We start from the raw sequence: 18,883 nt of genomic DNA on the forward strand, positions 1-18,883 counted from the left end.
ACCTAGAATTCCAGCAGTTGGGAGGTGGAGGCAGGAGGATTAGAAGTTCAAGGACATCCTTAGACACGCTCAGACACTTAGGAAGTTGAGGACCAGCCTGGACTAAGCGGAGGACCTGTCTAAAAGCACCCTGGGGAGGAGACACTTCAGAGAGTGAACTCAGAAAGCCCAGACAGTGAGCGCATCAGCTTTGCATAGGGAAAGTGCTTGACATGTTTCATGAGCCTTCAAGTGGGTGTCAGGCCACTGAGGCCAAGGTCCACGAGCCTTTCAGCTGGGTGACAGGCCACTGAGGCCAAGGTCCACGAGCCTTTCAGCTGGGTGACAGGCCACTGAGGCCAAGGTCCACGAGCCTTCAAGTGGGTGTCAGGCCACTGAGGCCAAGGTCCACGAGCCTTTCAACTGGGTGACAGGCCACTGAGGCTAAGGTCCACGGACCTTTGACAGGGGCAGGCCACTGAGGCTAAGGTCCAGGGGCCTTCAACTGGGAGGCAGGCCACTGAGGCTAAGGTCCACGGACCTTTGACAGGGGGCAGGCCACTAAGGCTAAGATCCACGAGCCTTTGACTGAGTGACAGGCCACTGAAGCCAAGATCCACAAGTCTTCAACTGGATGACAGACCACTGAGGCCAAGATCCACGAGCCCCGACTGGGTGGCAGGTCACTGAGGCTAAGCCCCGAGAAAGGAACTGCTCAGCACAAGGGAAGAATAGCTGGAGGTGATCCACACGGCAGGAATCTGCTGAGGTCAGTCTAGACTGTCCATGACTCCATCCAAAGTCCTCACTGTGGCCCACAAGGCTCTGTCACTGCTCTGTCCTCTTCCCCTATCTCCTTCATTATCAGGTGACAGCCACAGCAGCCTCCTCAGTCTCTGGGGAAATGGTGATCTGCCTCAGGGCCTTTGGGCTGGCTGCCTGGGATGTCCTTCCTGCCTTACCTGTGTCCCTTATCAACAGCTCTAGTCCAAATGTCACCCATCTCCCTGAAAACTGACACCGTTCCTCTTTCCCTTCCTGAGCACTTATCCCTTGTAAGCTGTTCAAGTCCGTGTCCACACTGCGAGGGGAGAGATCTGTCTTGTTCCATTCCTGTCGCGTGATAGATGCTCAATGAATCGTAAAATGGGATTCGTAAAAGGACAAATAAAAAGAGAGGGGCATCAAGGGGAGAAAGTAGCAGATCTGTGTGCTCCTGAGTCTCCTCAGCTGTGCCGTGGGGGAGCCAACAGTCTTAGCCTTTTCTCTATGCCTGGAGAAGATGGTGCTGGCTGGGAAACTGAGGCACAAGGGGACATTAAGCAGCACATCACGGGCCAAGCCAGGGACCACACGCAAGTCAGAGTGGGAAGACAGAGTGTAACCCTGCTGGCAACTCCTTCGCGAGGGTGTGTCTGCCTTGCTGGTCCCAGCGCAGGACACCCTTCCGGTGAGGGCAAGTGGAGAGGTGGCCCAAGTGGAAGTTTGAGTCCAGGGAGCCATGACGGTAAGCCTCTTTATTCTGAGGTCCATGGGTCCCCTGCCCTGTCAGAGCGATGCAGGAGGGCAGAGCCATGTTAACAAGGCAGCCCTGCTGGTGCCCATGTACTTGCCCTCCCTCTCCAAGCAGTCTGGGCCCCACCTCTCCAGGAGGCGAGAGCCGTCTGGCCTCTGTCAGGGCTGCACCCTCAGGCTTCTGGATGGCGGGGAGTGGGGTCCTGCCCTGACTCCCAGCCCAGGCCAGGGTAATGCCTGGTCACGGCAGCAAAGTGTCTTTGTGTGGGAAGCCATAGTCTTAGTGGTACATCATCCGGCCAAGCAAAGGTCTAACTATCCAGAAGTCGTCCACAATCTTCCCATCCTGTGGAGATCAGAAAGGAAGTGAGATCAGGAGACAGTGAGGAAGGGAAGTCTGGCCTGCAGGGCCAGGTGGTTGGGGTTCAAATCCCACCACTGCCTCAAAGGCTTGATGACCTTGGACGAGTTCCAACAGCTCTCTGAGCCTCAGTTTCCCTCATTTGAAAAGTCATGACAAAGCCAAGGGTGTTGTGTGGTAACACACCAGAAATGCCAGCTCTTGGGAGGCAAAGGCAGGAGGATCTGTCCCAGGTCAGCCTGGGCTGTGTAAGAACACACTTGTCTTAACCTCCCACCTGAGGCAGTAGTGATGTGTTATCTCTAGTGAATGGTATTTTGGTTGTTTGTTTGGCTGGTTTTCTGTTTTGTTTGAGAAAGGGTTTCGAGTCACGTGGCCAGCCTTGAGTTTGACTTTGAACACCTTTGTACTCTATCTTAGGTGCTGGACTTACAGGACTGAGCTGCCATTTAAGCCAAGCTGAGGATCAAACCCAGGACGTCATGTTCGCTAGGCAATTGCTCTATACTGAGCTGCATGCCCAGCTCATCTGGACTACGTCACCGAGAGCCTGTCCTCCAGGTATCTAGTGTCCATGCTGCCCTAAGCACTTGTCTCGTTGCTCAGCGGCTGTAGCGAGAACTCTAGGATAGGATAGCTACAGGGCCACGGTGACAGCAGAGACGAGCACACCTACGGCACTGCTTGGTAAATGATCACCGTGTGTGCTGGAAATGTGGTCTGTGGGTGGGATTACAGCACTGCTCTCTGGAATCTGTGTGACCCTGGGAAAATGCCTTTCTCTCTCTAGAAAGGGAAAGAATCCTGTCCCTGTGGGAATCACCGCGAGGGGTAAGTTGCTTACACTCAGAGGAAGACAGTCCAATCCCACGCCCAACACAGCAGTGCTCACTAAACTCTAATTTTTATTTTTGTTTGGTGTTTTGTTCTATTTTTTCTGAGGTAATGTCTAGCTATGGAAGCCCATGCTGGTCTTGAGCTTGTGTTCCGATTCTCCTGCCTTGCAAGTACACCACCGCACCTAGCTTGTTACGATTTTAAAACCACCATGAGGAGTGGTTGGTGAAATGGCTCATTGTCTAAAGATCTTGTCACACGGTTCAGATCTCGCTTTCCCACATAAAAGCCAGGCCTGGGACTAGAGGCAGAAATAAACAAGACCGTGATTCTTCAGGTCCACCACACACACATCCTCCTCACTCCCGTCAGCTACCTGTTCTCTCTTCTGTTTCAAAGTGACTAACCCTTATCTAACTTCCCACTGCCAGGTTAGGCTCTTGGTATTTTATGGGTGTTGTTACACGGTTAGGGCACCCTGTGAACCAGAAGCTGTGGTACACCCTGGATTTGAAAACTGAAGACCACAGAGGTCAGAGAAGTTATTTAGGGTCTCATGGCTGGTAGGAAGCACAGGCAGGATTTGAACCCAGGCTTCCTTTTTTTTTTTTTTGGTTTTTCGAGACAGTGTTTCTTTGTGGTTTTGGAGCCTATCCTGGAACTAACTCTTGTAGACCAGGATGGTCTCGAACTCACAGAGATCCACTTGCCTCTGCCTCCCAAGTGCTGACAGGCTTCCAATTTTAGTGTATATATATTTTTTCTCTTCTGAGCTCATGGTTACCCTATGTAGCCCAACTGGCCTTGAAATTTAGGTCTTATTGCTTCAACCTCCCAACTCTTTATGTTTTTATTTTATGTTTTGTTGTTCTTTTCAGAACTAGAGATTGAACCTGAGGCCTTTCACATTAACCAGGTGCTCTATCGCTGAGACACACCTCATCCCCTCACTGGGGGATTCTAGGCAGAGGCTCTACCACTGAGTCACACCCCCATCTCCTCACTGGGGGATTCTAGGCAGGGGCTCTACCACTGAGTCACACCCCCATCTCCTCACTGGGGGATTCTAGGCAGGGGCTCTACCACTGAGCCACACCCCAGCCCCTCACTGGGGGATTCTAGGCAGGGGCTCTACCACTGAGTCACACCCCAGCCCCTCACTGGGGGATTCTAGGCAGGGGCTCTACCACTGAGCCACACCTCAGCCCCTCACTGGGGGATTCTCCTCAGGTGCTGTAACAATGAGCCACGGCCCTAATTCTTCTGCTGCAGTCCCTCAAGCGATGGGATTACAGGCATGCCCACCACACCCAGTGTATTGATTTACATTTTTGTTTGTTTGTTTTCCAGACAGGATTTTTCTGTACAGTCCTGACTGCCTTGGGATTTGCTTTGTAGACTGGGCTGGGCTTGAACTCAGAGATGTGCCTGCCTCTGCCTCTAAAGACCTGCAATTAAAGGGGTGCACTACCATGAACAGCTTGATTTACTTTTGAGCCCCCGCATACCCTGGACCAGGCGGTGCAGCTTGTAACCCACGCCCGACAGACCTGGTCATCAGACACCTGCTGGATGTGCATGTGGGTGCCGTTAAGGATGTGCATCCGCGTGTACCCGTATTCCTTCACACGCAAGGCGCTCCACGGTCTGGCTTTTATAGTAAAGGGAGTCAGCAGCTCTTCACAGCCCTGTGGAAGACAGACGGTGAGCTAGCACAGCACACGAGGACACATTTGGCCAGGGCTCGGCGGCCTCCAAGGACTGGTCAGCTACAACTCAGTCCCTGCACGTGGGAGACAGGAGGATCCCAAAGCTCAAGGCTAGTCTGGTCTGTGTAGTCAGACAACCAAAGCAGCCTGGATTATATAGATGCTGTCTCAAAAATAAATGGGGGCAGGGCAGTGGTGGTGCGTGCATTCAGTCTCAGGGCTTAGGAGGCAGAGGAAGCTGGATCTCTAAGTCAAAGGCCATCTCTGGCCTGGGGCTGGAGAGATGGCTCAGAGGTTAAGAGCACTGGCTGCTCTTCCAGAGATCCTGAGTTCAATTCCCAGCAACCACATGGTGGCTCACAACCATCTGTAATGAGATCTGGTGCCCTCTTCTGGTGTGTGAGCATACATGAAGGCAGAATGTTGTATATATAATAAATAAATAAATCAAAAGAAAGAAAGAAAGAAAGAAAGAAAGAAAGAAAGAAAACCTGTCCTAAAAAACAAAACAAGCAATAACATAAAACAAGCTGGGAGCTGGTAAGACAGCTCAGCAGATAAAGGCACTTGCCATCCAACCCTCGCAACCCACAGGGTAGGAGAGATCCACTCTAGGATATTGTCTCTCACTTCCAGATGTGAACCCTGCACCCCGACATAAAAATAAACAGTGACAACAGTAACAACAACAACAAAAGGACATTAAATGAACTATAGCTCAGCTGAGAGAATGCTTTCCCAGCATGCACAGTACTCTAAATTCAATCCCCAGCACAACACAAAACCTTACATGGTGATTCATGCCTTCTAACCCCAGCACAAGATCAAAAGTTCGAGATCAGGGGCTGGAGAGGTAACGTGGTAGTTAGGATCATTAGCTGCTCTTGCAGAGAACTTGGGTTTGGCTCCCAGCACCCACATGGCAGCTCACAACCGTCTGTAACTCTTGTTCTAGAGCTAGGACGCCCTCTTTCGGTCTCCCCAGGCATTGCATGCACATGGTGAGCATACATACATGCAGGCAAAACACCCATATACGTCAAATAAAATAATAAATAAAATATTAATTTTAAAAGTTCAAGGTCAATTTAAACCATACAGTAACCAGATCTCAAGTTTGAGATCAGCCTAGACTCTATGAGCTGGTCTCAAGATTAAGTAGTGAATTAAACCAGGGTCTAGGGTTCAAGGCTAGCCTGAGTTACATGAAGAGAAAAAAAGAGAACCATGGTAACTTCACTGTGAATGAACCCTAGACTAACTGTTTGTTTGTTTGTTGTGTGTATCTGTCTCAGGCAGCTCACAGCTGCCTTGTGTGGGTGCTGGGAACTGAACTCTGGTACTCTCCGAGAGCTGTTTGTCCAGGGCCTCATGTAGCCAAGGATGACCCCGAACTCCTGATTCTCTTGCTTCCACTTCCCAAGTGCTAAGAGTGTAGGCTGCTCCGTGATGGCTGGCTTTGCTCTGTGGTTTTGGTTGTCTTATTGTTATTATTTTAAAATTACAGTCATTCAGCGTGTGTGTGTGTGTGTGTGTGTGTGTGTGTGTGTGTGTGTGTTAGATTCTCTTTCCACCCTGGGACTTGAACTCAGGTCATCAGGTTTGGCAGCGAGTACCAATACTCGCTCAGGCTCTTTTTTGCCTTTTGAGATAAGGTCTTGTGCTATAGCCCAGGCTGGTCTAGAACTCACGGATCTTGCACTCAGGACAGTCCTCTGTCTCCAGCATCTGGAATGCTGGCGTCAGAAGCACATACCACCAGTCAGGGCTCCCAACAACTGCGGTTTAACTATCTGTGACCATCATGTATCCTCCCTGGCCTCCATGTCCCCATCTGTGTGACAAATATATATCATCAGCAGCACCCAGTCAGAATGCAGTGGTGGCCGCCACCACCCTGTCTTAAACTAGTCTAAACTAGTCCCTTCCCACCTGCTCACCGCAGATCCTGTGATGATGTGAACTGGGCCTCGGGGATTCGTATAGGGCTTCTCCAGGCTGCCGTTAAACACCTGGAGGAAAGGACAAGGTGGGCAGTGGGTCACAACTGGCCAGGCCCTGGTGAGAGTCTGACCACATAAACACCAAGCGTCTGGTCCTGAGTCCTCCTTGGGCCTCACCTGGTAGTTGTAAATTGGCCAGAGCCGTTCGTAGGAGTGTTCGTGTGCCCAGAACTCCAGATCTACACCTAAGGCAGAAGAGTGATTGATGTTCAGGCTCCTGGGTGGACAGAGGGAGGGCCGGGGACTCCCCAGGGTCTCTCACCATATTTATGGAAAAGGTCCTCTAGCCCGAACAGCTTGCCTTGGAGGCCTTTGCGGACCTGTTGGGATGAGCGGGGAGGTGAGAAGGCCCGTCCTCCCTCCAAGTCTCACCGCTACCCAGGGAAGAGACCTCACCCGGCTTTCGTGTCTTGTGCAATCATCCAGATCGGCATTGGAGCAGTACATAGGCCGATGCCCCATGGTGATGATCCACGGTCGGGCTACCCGGTTCCTATTGGCTTTCTAGAGGAAAGAGGCCCGAGTGAAGGACAGCCATAGGAGCTGAGAGGCCAAGGGGCTTGGACCCGGGCCTACCTGGAGGTCATTCTCCAGCCAACGGAACTGCCTCTCCACCAAGTGGCGGCCATAATGGAGAAAGAAATACACCTCAGTGGAGAAGGAGATGATGTGAGCAGGACCTAGGTCCCAGCTGCAGGGGTCAACAGACAAGGGTCAGAGATTGGAAGTCTGCAATGCCCATCCTTCAGGGGGGGTCAGTCCACACACACACACCCAAAACCCTCCATATTACCTGTACCATAAGCCTTCATTGTCCCCTGGCATACTAAAGCGAGCCTTGTAGTTAGAGAAATTGCTGGAAAAAAGGAATTATAAAGAGCAAGGGGTAAGAACCTGGATTCAGCAGCCTCTGCCTCTCAACTTCCCAGCCAGAGTGTGGTTCCCAACCCATCCTTTCTTTATCTCTTCTTTCTCTACCAAGATGAGGCCCCTACAGCATGAGGAACTTAAGTGAGACTTTGAGAAGGACACAGCTGGTTTCTCTAGTCTGGCTTTTGCCCACCGCACTCACTAGCGTTGTTCATGATTTCCAGGGCATGTCATGTATGGCAGGCTGGCAGCGACCGGTTCGATGAGCCGCATAAATCTGTCCCCAACGCGAGCATTGTCCTGGTCCATGTTGTAGGCAAAGTCTCCTGGAGGGTAGTCGGGAATGGGAGAGAGTGAGGCCCAGGCTCTGCTTCCTCTAGGATCAAGACCTTGTGGGTCCTGATCCCTGCCTAGGACCTTCTCATGTGTGAGCAGACACAGCTCCCAATTCTGCATCTTGTTGGCTCCCATGACACAGCTGGGCCTGGTTTGATGCTGATTTTTAGCAAGCAAACTTTTCCTTTATTATCATTAGGGATTGACCCCAGGATCTTCTGGACACCAGGCAAGTGCTCTATATTTACTGGCCCCTCACTGGGGGTTCTAGGCAGGGGCTCTACCACTGAGCCACACCCCCAGCCCCTCACTGGGGGATTCTAGGTGAAGGCTCTACCACTGAACCACATCCCCAACCCTTGCTCCTTGCTTTTTTTTTTTTTTTTTTAAAACCAGGCCTCACTAAGCTGTTCAGACTGGCTTTGAATTCTGGGTAACCCTCCTGCTTCAGCCCCTTCACTGCTGGGATTATAGACATGTGCTACCATGCCTATTCATCTTAATTTATAATAACATTTCTGTGTATTCTGAATGAGCCTTACCTCTCATAACAATAACAATAAAAAAAAATAGGAAATCAGAGCTGGAATTGGTATGGACCAGAGCTGAGGTCTTAACCTCGGACCTCATATCTGGGGTAAGCCTCGGGTCCCACCTTCAGCCCACAGCCACGGCCCTTCTGAACCACCCCAGCCGCCCCCAGCCCATCCCAGCAATGGACTGATAGGCACCCAGGCCTCCAGCCTCCGGGTGCACCCTCGCCGATGCCTCACCCACATGGAGCACCGCGTCAAACATGCCCTGCTGGGTGTCTCTTCGCAGTCTGGGCAGGGCTCTGGCGTTGTCAGCGCCCATATCCCCAAACACAGCCAGGCGGGGGCTCCAGTGGACCCCTCTCTTCAAGGCCGTGAAGCGAAACCGCCGGCTCCAGCCCTGAGCGCTGCCACAACGGTAAACTGAGGGAAGAAAAAAACCAGACCTCTGTCAGCTGGGGAGGCAGGGAGCAGGACCTTTCCACCAGACCTCACCCTCAAGCCCTGGAGAGGGAGGGAAACACAGGGACATCGCTGCCATCATCAGTACTATTATTATTAATGATGAAAACTAGCCTGGGCTACCTGACAACGTCTCAGGTAGCCCAGGCTAGTCTCCAGCTGTCTATGTAGCCCAGGATGAGAATTTCGAATCTTCTTGCCTTCTTCCAAGTGCTGGGATCAAAGGCTTGTGTTAGCACACCTAGAATCATATCCCAGGGTCTCACACGCGTGGCAGATGAGCCACCAGCCCAGCTTCAGCTACAGGTCTCCGATAGCTTCTAGGACATACCTCCCTCTTGCCCACCGACAACCCTCTCACCATACTGGGCCCCGGGCAGCAGCTTCCGAAGCGTCACGCGGTGGATGTAGAGCTTGCGCCGCAGAATGCCCCCATCCACGAAGGTGCTGGCGGTGCCATGGGCACGGAATGGGAGCGGCCCAGACAGGTGCATGCCGAACTGCACCTCCGACCGCGCTGGAGCCCACGTGGTCCAGGTCACAGTCATGGAGCCCGGCTCATCTGGGGAGAGAGAGATCAGAATGGAACCTGAGGAAGGCTATCAAGCAGGAAGAGGGGGGCACTTAGCAGTCAGTCCACGCCCTCCGTTATTGCCGAGCTGGGCTTCCGGTGCAGTGGCTTCGCCTCCCCGAGCCTCCGTTTCCCCTTATGTGAAACAGAATAGGGTTATCTATCCTGCAAGATTGTGAGGAAGCATGGATATACAAACACAATCGGCAAGGTGCATCCTAGGTTATAGGTCCTGGAATTCAATCACCTATGGGTTGAAAATGCTCCGGGGAGAAAAAGGAATGTCAAAACGGCTCAACCATTGTGACCCGAGGTCATCCCCAAGACACATGTGGCTTCCAAAAGTTGTCCTCTGAGCCGGGTGCTTTTTAACCCTAAGAGAGGATTAAAATTGTCACAGGCAGATGTCTGTGGGTTGATGACAGCTTGGTCTACATAGTGAATTACAGGTCATCCAGGGCTACATAGTGAGGTGTAGTCTTAAAAAGAAAAAGAAAAAAAGACCTTTGACCTCTACATGTGTGCTGTGGCATAGTTGTGCCTACCTCCCACATAAACTAAATAATAAATAGATTTATACAAATATTTTTTATTTATTTATTTTTTTTAATTTAATTTTATTTATTTATTTATTTATTTTTGGTTTTTCGAGACAGGGTTTCTCTGTGGTTTTGGAGCCTCTCCTGGAACTAGCTCTTGTAGACCAGGCTGGTCTCGAACTCACAGAGATCCGCCTGCCTCTGCCTCCCGAGTGCTGGGATTAAAGGCGTGCGCCACCACCGCCCGGCTTATACAAATATTTTAAGGCTATTTGGGGAACATGGAGAGGTTGGCTGTTCTTTCAGAGGACCTGGATTCACTTCCCAGCACCAAGTCTGTTCACAACCATCTGTAACTCCAGTTCCCCGGAATCTGATGCCCTCTTCTGGTCTTGGAGGACACCAGACGTGTATATGATTCACAGACAAACATGCAGCCAAAGCACCCATACACATAAAATAAAATAAAATAAAATAAAATAGACAAATTTCTGGGCGCGGGCCTGGGGATGTGGCTCAGTGTGTAGAGCGCCTTCTTGGCGTGCTCACAGTCCTGGGTTCCATCTCCAGCACCACGGGCGCAGCATCCGGAGACTGAGGCCAGAGAACTGGAACTTCTTGGCCAGCCTGGGATACATGAGGAATTCTGAGCTAACCTGGGCTTCATAGCAAGGGTCTGTTTAAAAAAAAATTAAACTCGAAGGAGGGAGGAACACACAAGCCCAGCCCTTCCCTAAGGATTTATTCTGCTGTGGTGTGGCTGGTGCTCCTATGAATAGCCATTCACCCATGCTCCTGTAAGCAACCCCAAGGAAACTCACAGGGTTGAACACACACACGCATATACACTCCCATGCATACACACGCGCACACACATGCATGTGCACACGCATGCAAGCACACACATATATACACTCACATACATGCATGCACACAATGATGTGCATGTGCGCGCACATGCATGTACACGCATGTGCACATGTGTGTGTACATGCACATGCACTCACGCACACACACATGTGCCTACTCGTGCACAAAAGACTTTAAAGTAGGAGAAGGGTCTAATTGGAAGAGGAAAGAGACCAATGGAGGTGGGGGATGGAATAAGAGAGGGTGAGGGGTTAGGTGAATGTAACCCATATCCATTATATACACATACAGAAATATACATATTAAACACATTATACACCTGTACAAAAATGGGTCAGGCAATGGTGGCACATGCCTTTAATCCTAGCCCTTGAGGCAGAAGCAGACAAACCTAGGTGAGTTCAAGACCAGCCTGGTCTACAGAGTGAGTATCAGGACAGCCAGGGCTACACAGAGAAACCCTGTCTTGAAAAAAACAAACAAACAGACAAAAACAAAAGACAAAAAAAGAAAAACTTAAGCAAATAAATAGAGAAGAGAAAATGTCATTACGAAGCTTCTGATGTGTGATTAATATAAACTAATTAGGAAGAAGACAAAACAAACAAGAAACGTGGCAGCACAATAGCTACTTTCCAGAAGACTGCGCTAAGCACTGAGTCACAGGTAACTTACTGTGTGCTGGGGTTCTGTGCAAACACCACAGCCTTGTGCTTTGAGGTGACCTCGGGTTTGGCATCCTGAGAATGCCCTGGTAGTCATCTTTAGTGAACAGGAGAGACAACCTTAGGCAAAGAACTCGCAACAATGAGATTTGTAGGCTGAGTCAATGTCCCTATTCTTTTCAGTGTGTGCTAGCCTGCAGCCAACATTGCGAGGTCATGATGTCATCTGAGAGCTCCGGACAGGTATCTGGAAGCCAGCTAAATAATAAAGTGGGGGAGTGGGGACAAAGGCCAGCTATAGGGCAGGCCTGCAGGGAGGGACAGGATCTCATACTGTATCCCAGGTTAGCTTGGAACTCCTTAGGTAGCCCAGAATGGCCTTGAACCTGCAGTCATCCTCCTGCTTCAGCTGGGATAATAGGAGTGAGTCACCATGCTTGGCTCTAGAGTAAATTTGTACACAATGGCTTTTTATATCATAGGTCAGGTTCCTTAAAATTGGCCTCTAATTCTCAAATTCTCATCTCCTCTCTCTCTCATGCATGAAAACACACACATACACACACACACACACACACACACACACACACACACACACTAAAATTCCTGAAGCTGGAGGAGTGGCCCACTGGTTAAGAGCACTGGCTGCTCTTGCAGAGGACCTGGGTTCAGTTTCTAGTACCCAGACAGTGGCTCACAGCTATCAGTGAGTAGGGGTTCAGGGGATCCAGCACTCTCTTTTGGCTTCCAAGAGTACTGCATACATATGGTACACACATACAGACACACACACACACACACTCATAAATGTACAAAACTTTAGAGAACATTAAAATCAGCCAGATGTGAAAGGAAAGTAACACAAGCTCGTGGCTATATTGCACGATGAGTGATGTCAACACACTGAAGGGAGTGGTGGAGGTGGGGGGAGTGGGGAGGTGGGGGGGTGCGTGGGAAGCAGCGTCCTAACGGATTGAGGAGGCTAGCAGTAAGCTGACCACGCAAGAGCAAGCGCAGTCACTTGGTCAATCAGGCCTCTTACACAGGAAAAAGGATTTTCTTTTCAGGCACAGGAGAGCTCAGAGCTTGAGACATACTAGGCAAGTTCCACAGACTTACTATACCACCCCCACCACTACTCCCAAGCCATGCAAATTCCAAGAGACCAAATCCGGGACCCAGAGAAGAGCAATAAGCAATGATAGTACCGGATTTCCACCCAGAGAATGAAAAAATATTCACAAGTCTGGCATGGAAAGAAATCATTGAATACATAAATGAAGTAGGCAAGAGGGAGGGACAGCTCTTCCTAACACTAAATTTTAATTAGATGGGAAGGAATAGCTGGGGTCATGGCTAGAATCCACTCTCCCCCATGAGGGGCAGCAGCATGGCTCAGGGGTAGAGCCCCTGCCTAGAATCCCCCAGTGAGGGGCTGGGGTGTGGCTCAGTGGTAGAGCCCCTGCCTAGAATCCCCCAGTCCTTGCCTAGTGGGTGGAAGGCTGCGATTCATATGGACTCACACAAAAGAGCATTTTTTACATGTATATATATGGAAAGAGGGAATAAGAAAATTAAAAACTCCCAATTAGGCAAGCACAACACTAAGAATTACTGCAGTTAGGAGCCACTGATGAATGCTAAAACAAACTAGTGGGTGAAAATTTGTGGAGCAACAGGACTTGCTTCTTCTTGAGCAATCTCTCCCCAAGCTATTCATTAGCCACAAAGCAAAGAATAAAGGCTCTATAGTGGATAGGCCCAGCAGGCATCTGCTTAAGCAGCCAGTGAATCAGGGTCAGCACCAGCGGCGGCTGTAATAAAGCCTCTCTACCGTGGACCCTCCAGTGCCACGTGCAGAGAGAGACCCAAAGCCACAGCCGCGGTCTTCTCTAACACCCTTTACTGCCTTAGGAATTCCTCCTGAAGTCTCAACACACTTCAAATGTAAAAGCTTCACATTCGTGTTTTGTTTTTGTTTTATTTTTTGAGACAAGGTTTCTCTCTGTAGCCCTAGCTGTCCTGGAACTTGCTCTGTAGACCAGGCTGGCCTCAAACTCATAGAGATCCTCCTTCCTCTGCCTCCTGAATGCTGGGATTAAAGACATGAACCACCACCACCTGGCAAAGCCTTAAATTTTTGACCAACAAGAAGCAATCATATTACATTTTGGGGTAGTTTTGAAGAAAAGGAGCCACTGTTACCCCAACTGCATCAAGTTCTTGTCCTCTGCTTCTTCCCATTGCTGAGAGTTCACTTCCTCCCTCTCAGCAGCCAGAGAGGTCGATCCAGACAGGCTGAACAGGAAGTAATCAAGGAGAACCCACATCTACTCAGACTAACATTACAGACATGTAAGGGCTGCTGAGATAGCCTCGTGCGTAAAGGCAGCTGCCACCAAACTGGCAACCCTACAAGCCACAGGCCTTCTATCCTCCACCTGTGTGCACACAGCAGGAAATCCAGAAGGTTTAAAAAGGGAGGTTTGGAACCACGAAGTCAGTAATATTCCCGTCACTGACCTCCACACAAGCCTTGCTGTGTGTGCATATACAGACACACACTCGGCAATAAAAATTTTTATAATTCGATGATTTAATAATATGGGCTTGTAAGATGGTTCTGTGGTTAAAGAGGCTGCCACCAAGCCAGGGCCACGTGGTGGAAGGAGAGAACCGACTCACGGGTTCTCTGACTGCCACATACACGCTAAGTGATAAATAAATAAAACGTAGGGTTTTTTTTTAAAAAAATTTGCGTAGGGGCTGGAGAGATGGCTCAGTGGTTAAGAGCATTGCCTGCTCTTCCAAAGGTCCTGAGTTCAGTTCCCGGCAACCACATGGTGGCTCACAACCATCTGTAATGAGGTCTGGTGCCCTCTTCTGGCCTGCAGACATGCACACAGACAGAATATTGTATACATAATAAATAAATAAATATTAAAAAAAATAAATAAATAAATAAAAAAATTGCGTAAAACCACAGCATTTTCACTGACTTAATATAGTTAGTGAATATAGTGCTCATTCAGTGAAAATGACATTTACACAGGAGGTCCTCGTTACTGCTTTCTTCTTACGGAGTTTTGTTTTGGCTCTGTTGGGGATGAGCCCCACACCTTCATGTGTGCCTGGCAGCGGCTCCGTTATCAGTTTCGACCCAAGCTCTCAGTTTCCCTTCCCTCCCACCCCCCCTTCCTCCCTTCTCTCTCTCCTTTTTCTTTTTATGGACAGGATGCCCTGTCGTCCAGTCTAGCCGAGCCTTCTGCTCGCTGAGTGGCAGAGGATGACCATGAACGGCTCCTCCCCCTTCCTCCTCCTGAGTATGGGTCCTGGGAGAGCGACAATATACCTCGCTGGGTTTTCCCTTTCTTTCTTTCTTTCTTTCTTTCTTTTTCTTTTCTTTTTTTATAGATAGGGTCTCACTATGTACCCCTAGGTGGCTTGGAATCTCCTATGTAGACCAGGCTGGCCTCAAACTCAGAGACTCGTGTTCCTCTGTCTCCCGGGTGCTGGAATGAAAAGAGTGTACTAATCTGTTTGGCCTGAATCTTAATTTTTTTTTTTTGTTTTTTTTGAGACAGGGTTTCTCTGTGGTTTTGGAGCCTGTCCTGGAACTAGCTCTTGTAGACCAGGCTGGTCTCGAACTCACAGAGATCCACCTGCCTCTGCCTCCCAAGTGCTGGGATTAAAGGCGTGTGCCACTACTGCCCGGCTCTGAATCTTAATTTTTAATATGATAAGTATGGAGATGTGAGATTATATGTACATCACACACACACACACACACACAAACAAACACACACACACACATATCACATAAGCCAGGTATGGTTGTGCACACCTCTGAGTTCAGCTCTTGGGATGCTGAGGCAGGAGGATTGTGAGTTCAAAGCAAGTCTGAGCTGTATGGTGAAACCATATGAAAAGAGAGAGGTTACGATTTCCCTTACACGTGGAATCCAGAGTTAAGTGCATGCGTGTGTGTGTGTGTATGTGCGTGTGTAAAATCTTAACCCACAGAAGTAGAAGAGAGACTACAAGGGAGAGGAAGCCATCTAAAAGAGAGGGGCGGGAGAGGATGACGGAGATAAAGAGACAAACAATCCATGTTCCTCTCATACGAAGGCTCTAAACTGACCAACCACATATGCACGTGTGTATGCCTGTATGAAAGCGAAAGGAGATTATTTGAGGAGGAGCAGTGAGAGAGAGGGAGGAGGGACAGGAGAGGGAATAGAGGGGGAGGAAGCTATCATAGAAACTGAAAAAGTCCTGGCCCTGACCGGATTGCTCAGTGGATAGAGGTCCTTGTCGCCGTACCTGATGACCCAAGCTCAATCCTGGGACTCCCATGGTGGGAGCAGAGAAACCCCTCCTGAGAGTGGTCCTCTGATGCGTGTGCAAACACATACACACACATACACACACACAGCAGGGGCACACTCACCATTACACACACATACACACATACACACACACAGCAGGGGCACACTCACCATTACACACACATACACACATACACACACAGCAGGGGCACACTCACCATTACACACACATACACACACATACACACACACAGCAGGGGCACACTCACCATTACAAACACATACACACATACACACACACAGCAGGGGCACACTCACCATTACACACACATACACACACATATACACACACAGCAGGGGCACACTCACCATTACACACACATACACACACATATACACACACAGCAGGGGCACACTCACCATTACACACACATACACACACATATACACACACAGCAGGGGCACACTCACCATTACACACACATACACACACACAGCAGGGGCACACTCACCATTACACACACATACACACATACACACACACAGCAGGGGCACACTCACCATTACACACACATACACACACATACACACACAGTAGGGGCACACTCACCATTACACACACATACACACATATACACACATACAGCAGGGGCACATTGACCAATACACACACACATACACACGAGAGGGACACATACATGACAGAGACACACCCACACACATATACACATCCACACACACAAAGTAAAGAAACACATGTAGTAAAAGACAAATCCTAAAGAAAATGTCGTGAAACCCACTATCTTGCTTTAAAAGTCAAAACAAAGCAAGGCACACCAAAAGGAAACCCCTTGCATGCATCAGTTCCCCAAGGCTGGCAGTCACTCCTGTTGGTATAACTAAGACAAATTCAGGTGAGAGAGTTTCTGTTCCACCCAGAGCTCAGTCAAGTGACTCCACAGAGAACAAATGACAACTCCCACCACAGGTCACCTGCTGTCGGCTAACTGGCCCTCGGTGCCCAAGCCTACCTTAGCAGACAAGTGAGAAATCTGGGATTTGAACCCAGGCAGTCTGCACACAGAGGGACAAGAGTCTTCAGCCCTGTTCCATGTGCACCATCACCTCTTTTTCTTTTTGTTTGTTTTGAGACAGGGTCTCACATAGCCCAGGCTAGCCTGAAATTCACTATGTAGCCAAGGCTGGCTTTGAGCTGATCCACCTGCCTTTATCTCTTAAGTGCTGGGAATAGATTGTTTGTTTTCTTTAATTTTGAGGCAAGGTCTCATGAAGCCCAGGCTGGCTTCAGATTTGCACTTTAGCTGAAGCTGGTCTTGAAAGCCTGTCTCTAGTGCCTCAATTTCCTGAGTGTTGGGGGTAGAGTTTCCTCTTCGGCTCCCATCACTCTTTTTTTTTTTTTTTTTTTTTTTCGAGACAGGGTTTCTCTGTAGTTTTGGAGCCTGTCCCGGAACTAGCTCTTGTAGACCAGGCTGGCCTCGAACTCACAGAGATCCGCCTGCCTCTGCCTCCCGAGTGCTGGGATTAAAGGCTTGCGCCACCACTGCCCGGCTTAAATATTTATTTATTTATTTATTTATTATGTATACAATATTCTTTCTGCGTGTATGCCTGCAGGCCAGAAGAGGGCACCAGACCTCATTACAGATGGTTGTGAGCCACCATGTGGTTGCCAGGAATTGAACTCAGGACCTTTGGAAGAGCAGGCAATGCTCTTAACCACTGAGCTATCTCTCCAGCCCAGCTCCCATCACTCTTGATAAAAGATTTCCCCAGCCTGTGGTCCATACCTGAAATCCCAATATTTGGAAGGCTGAGGCAGGAGGGTTGAGAATTCTAGGGTAGCCTGGGCTACAGATGGAGACTCTGCCTTAGTAGACCAGATATTAAAACAAACAAACAAAAAACAAAACAACAACAAAAAGTCCTGGGGTATCTCAGTTTGGTAGAGTATTTTCCCAGCATGCACAAGGCCCTGGGTTCAACCCCAAGACCAAGTCTCAAAAAGAAAAGAGAAAGAGGGAGAGAGGTAGAGACAGAGGGGGGGGGGAGAAAGAAAGAAAGAAAGAAAGAAAGAAAGAAAGAAAGAAATCCGAGCACCCAAAAGCCTACAGGGAGACTCCCAGACTCCCAGGCTAGCCTGGGCTACAAGTCTAAGAAACTGTCTCAAAGAACACAACGAACATATGGGAGGTAGAGGCAGGAGTTTTAGGAATTCAAGTCCAGCCTGAGATACAAAGAAGTTTGAGGCCAGCGTGGGCTACATAAGCCTATTTCCAAAACTACAGTGGGTGGGAGGGACCCTTTCCCTGCCAGAAAGAAGAGAAGAGGGTTGGAGAAAGAAGGGACCCAGGGAGACCTAGGTCCCCTTCATTCATTTACTGGTCTCTTCCCCAATGCATTTCCGAACTCAGCGTGGCAACATGCCAGGCCATGGAGAAAGACAGCGAGGCGGTGAGCAAGGACAGCTCTCCAGAGAGCCTCGGCTTGTGATGGGTTCACACCATCATCCCTCCCCACATGAGCCCTCTGAAGTCCCATTTCACAGAGGCACATCACTGAGGCTCTGAAGGGCAAATCACCAGCCTGGGCTTCGACAGAGATTCCTGAGCCCTTCACCTACAGAGAACCCCAGGGCTGAAGAAGGAGAGGCAGAATGAGGTGAGAGAACAGGGACACTTACCTGGATAGGACAGGTGGACTTGCTCCGGGGTAGCACGAGGATATTCTGGAGCTCCCAGGACTCCCAGGGAGAAAAGGAGGAGCAGACAGTAGTAGAACCAGCACCCAAAAAAGGGGCTCATGGTAGGGGGGATGGTGGGGGCAGAGTCAAACGCAGGGACCCGATCAGATTCCGTTGGTGGGTTCCGGTCACAGAGGAAATGGAGAGATGCCAGGCAGGGCCGTCTGTGTCTGTCCGTCGGTCAGGGTGTCCGTGGGGGAGGGAGACGGAATGACTGAAACGTCTCTGAGGGGAGTGGTGAAGCAGGTGCTGGAGAGAGAGAATAATTACTGAGGTCTCCTGGGCTCGCTGCTCAGCACTTTGCATAGATTAACACCGGGAGGCCTCGCAGCATTCCTAAGAGGTGGTGGCCGCAGTCATCACCAACCTGTCATATATAGGAAACTGAGCAACCAGGTGACTCAGAGGGACGGCTAGCATGAGATGAAGTTGGGGTTTGAACCCTTCCGGCCCGGGCTCCAGCTACTGGGAGGGGGCTGGGTGGCTGGGGCAGGGTGTTTTGAGAGCCATCCTCAACGTTCCCTCGGGCTAACTTTAGCAATCC

The 18,883-nt window shown here is 49.7% G+C and overlaps 1 protein-coding gene across 1 annotated transcript; it reads right to left on the reverse strand.

The window, feature by feature from the left end:
• Positions 1–1,742: 1,742 nt before the first annotated feature.
• Acp7 (acid phosphatase 7, tartrate resistant (putative)) lies at positions 1,743–18,400 on the reverse strand. Its single transcript, XM_041653238.1, has 12 exons — positions 18,280–18,400; positions 8,967–9,167; positions 8,384–8,566; positions 7,477–7,600; positions 7,198–7,260; positions 6,981–7,095; positions 6,801–6,908; positions 6,667–6,724; positions 6,522–6,589; positions 6,342–6,413; positions 4,243–4,380; positions 1,743–1,840 (listed from the first exon to the last, which is right to left on the reverse strand). The coding sequence occupies exons 1-12, from the start codon at positions 18,398–18,400 to the stop codon at positions 1,775–1,777; spliced, it is 1,317 nt and encodes a 438-aa protein (XP_041509172.1). The 3' UTR covers positions 1,743–1,774.
• Between the last annotated feature and the right edge of the window lie 483 nt (positions 18,401–18,883).

This window comes from Microtus oregoni, unplaced genomic scaffold, assembly GCF_018167655.1.
Source record: "Microtus oregoni isolate MIOR12 unplaced genomic scaffold, Mior012 000006F_ref0000085, whole genome shotgun sequence".
NCBI classification, from domain to species: Eukaryota; Metazoa; Chordata; class Mammalia; order Rodentia; family Cricetidae; genus Microtus; species Microtus oregoni.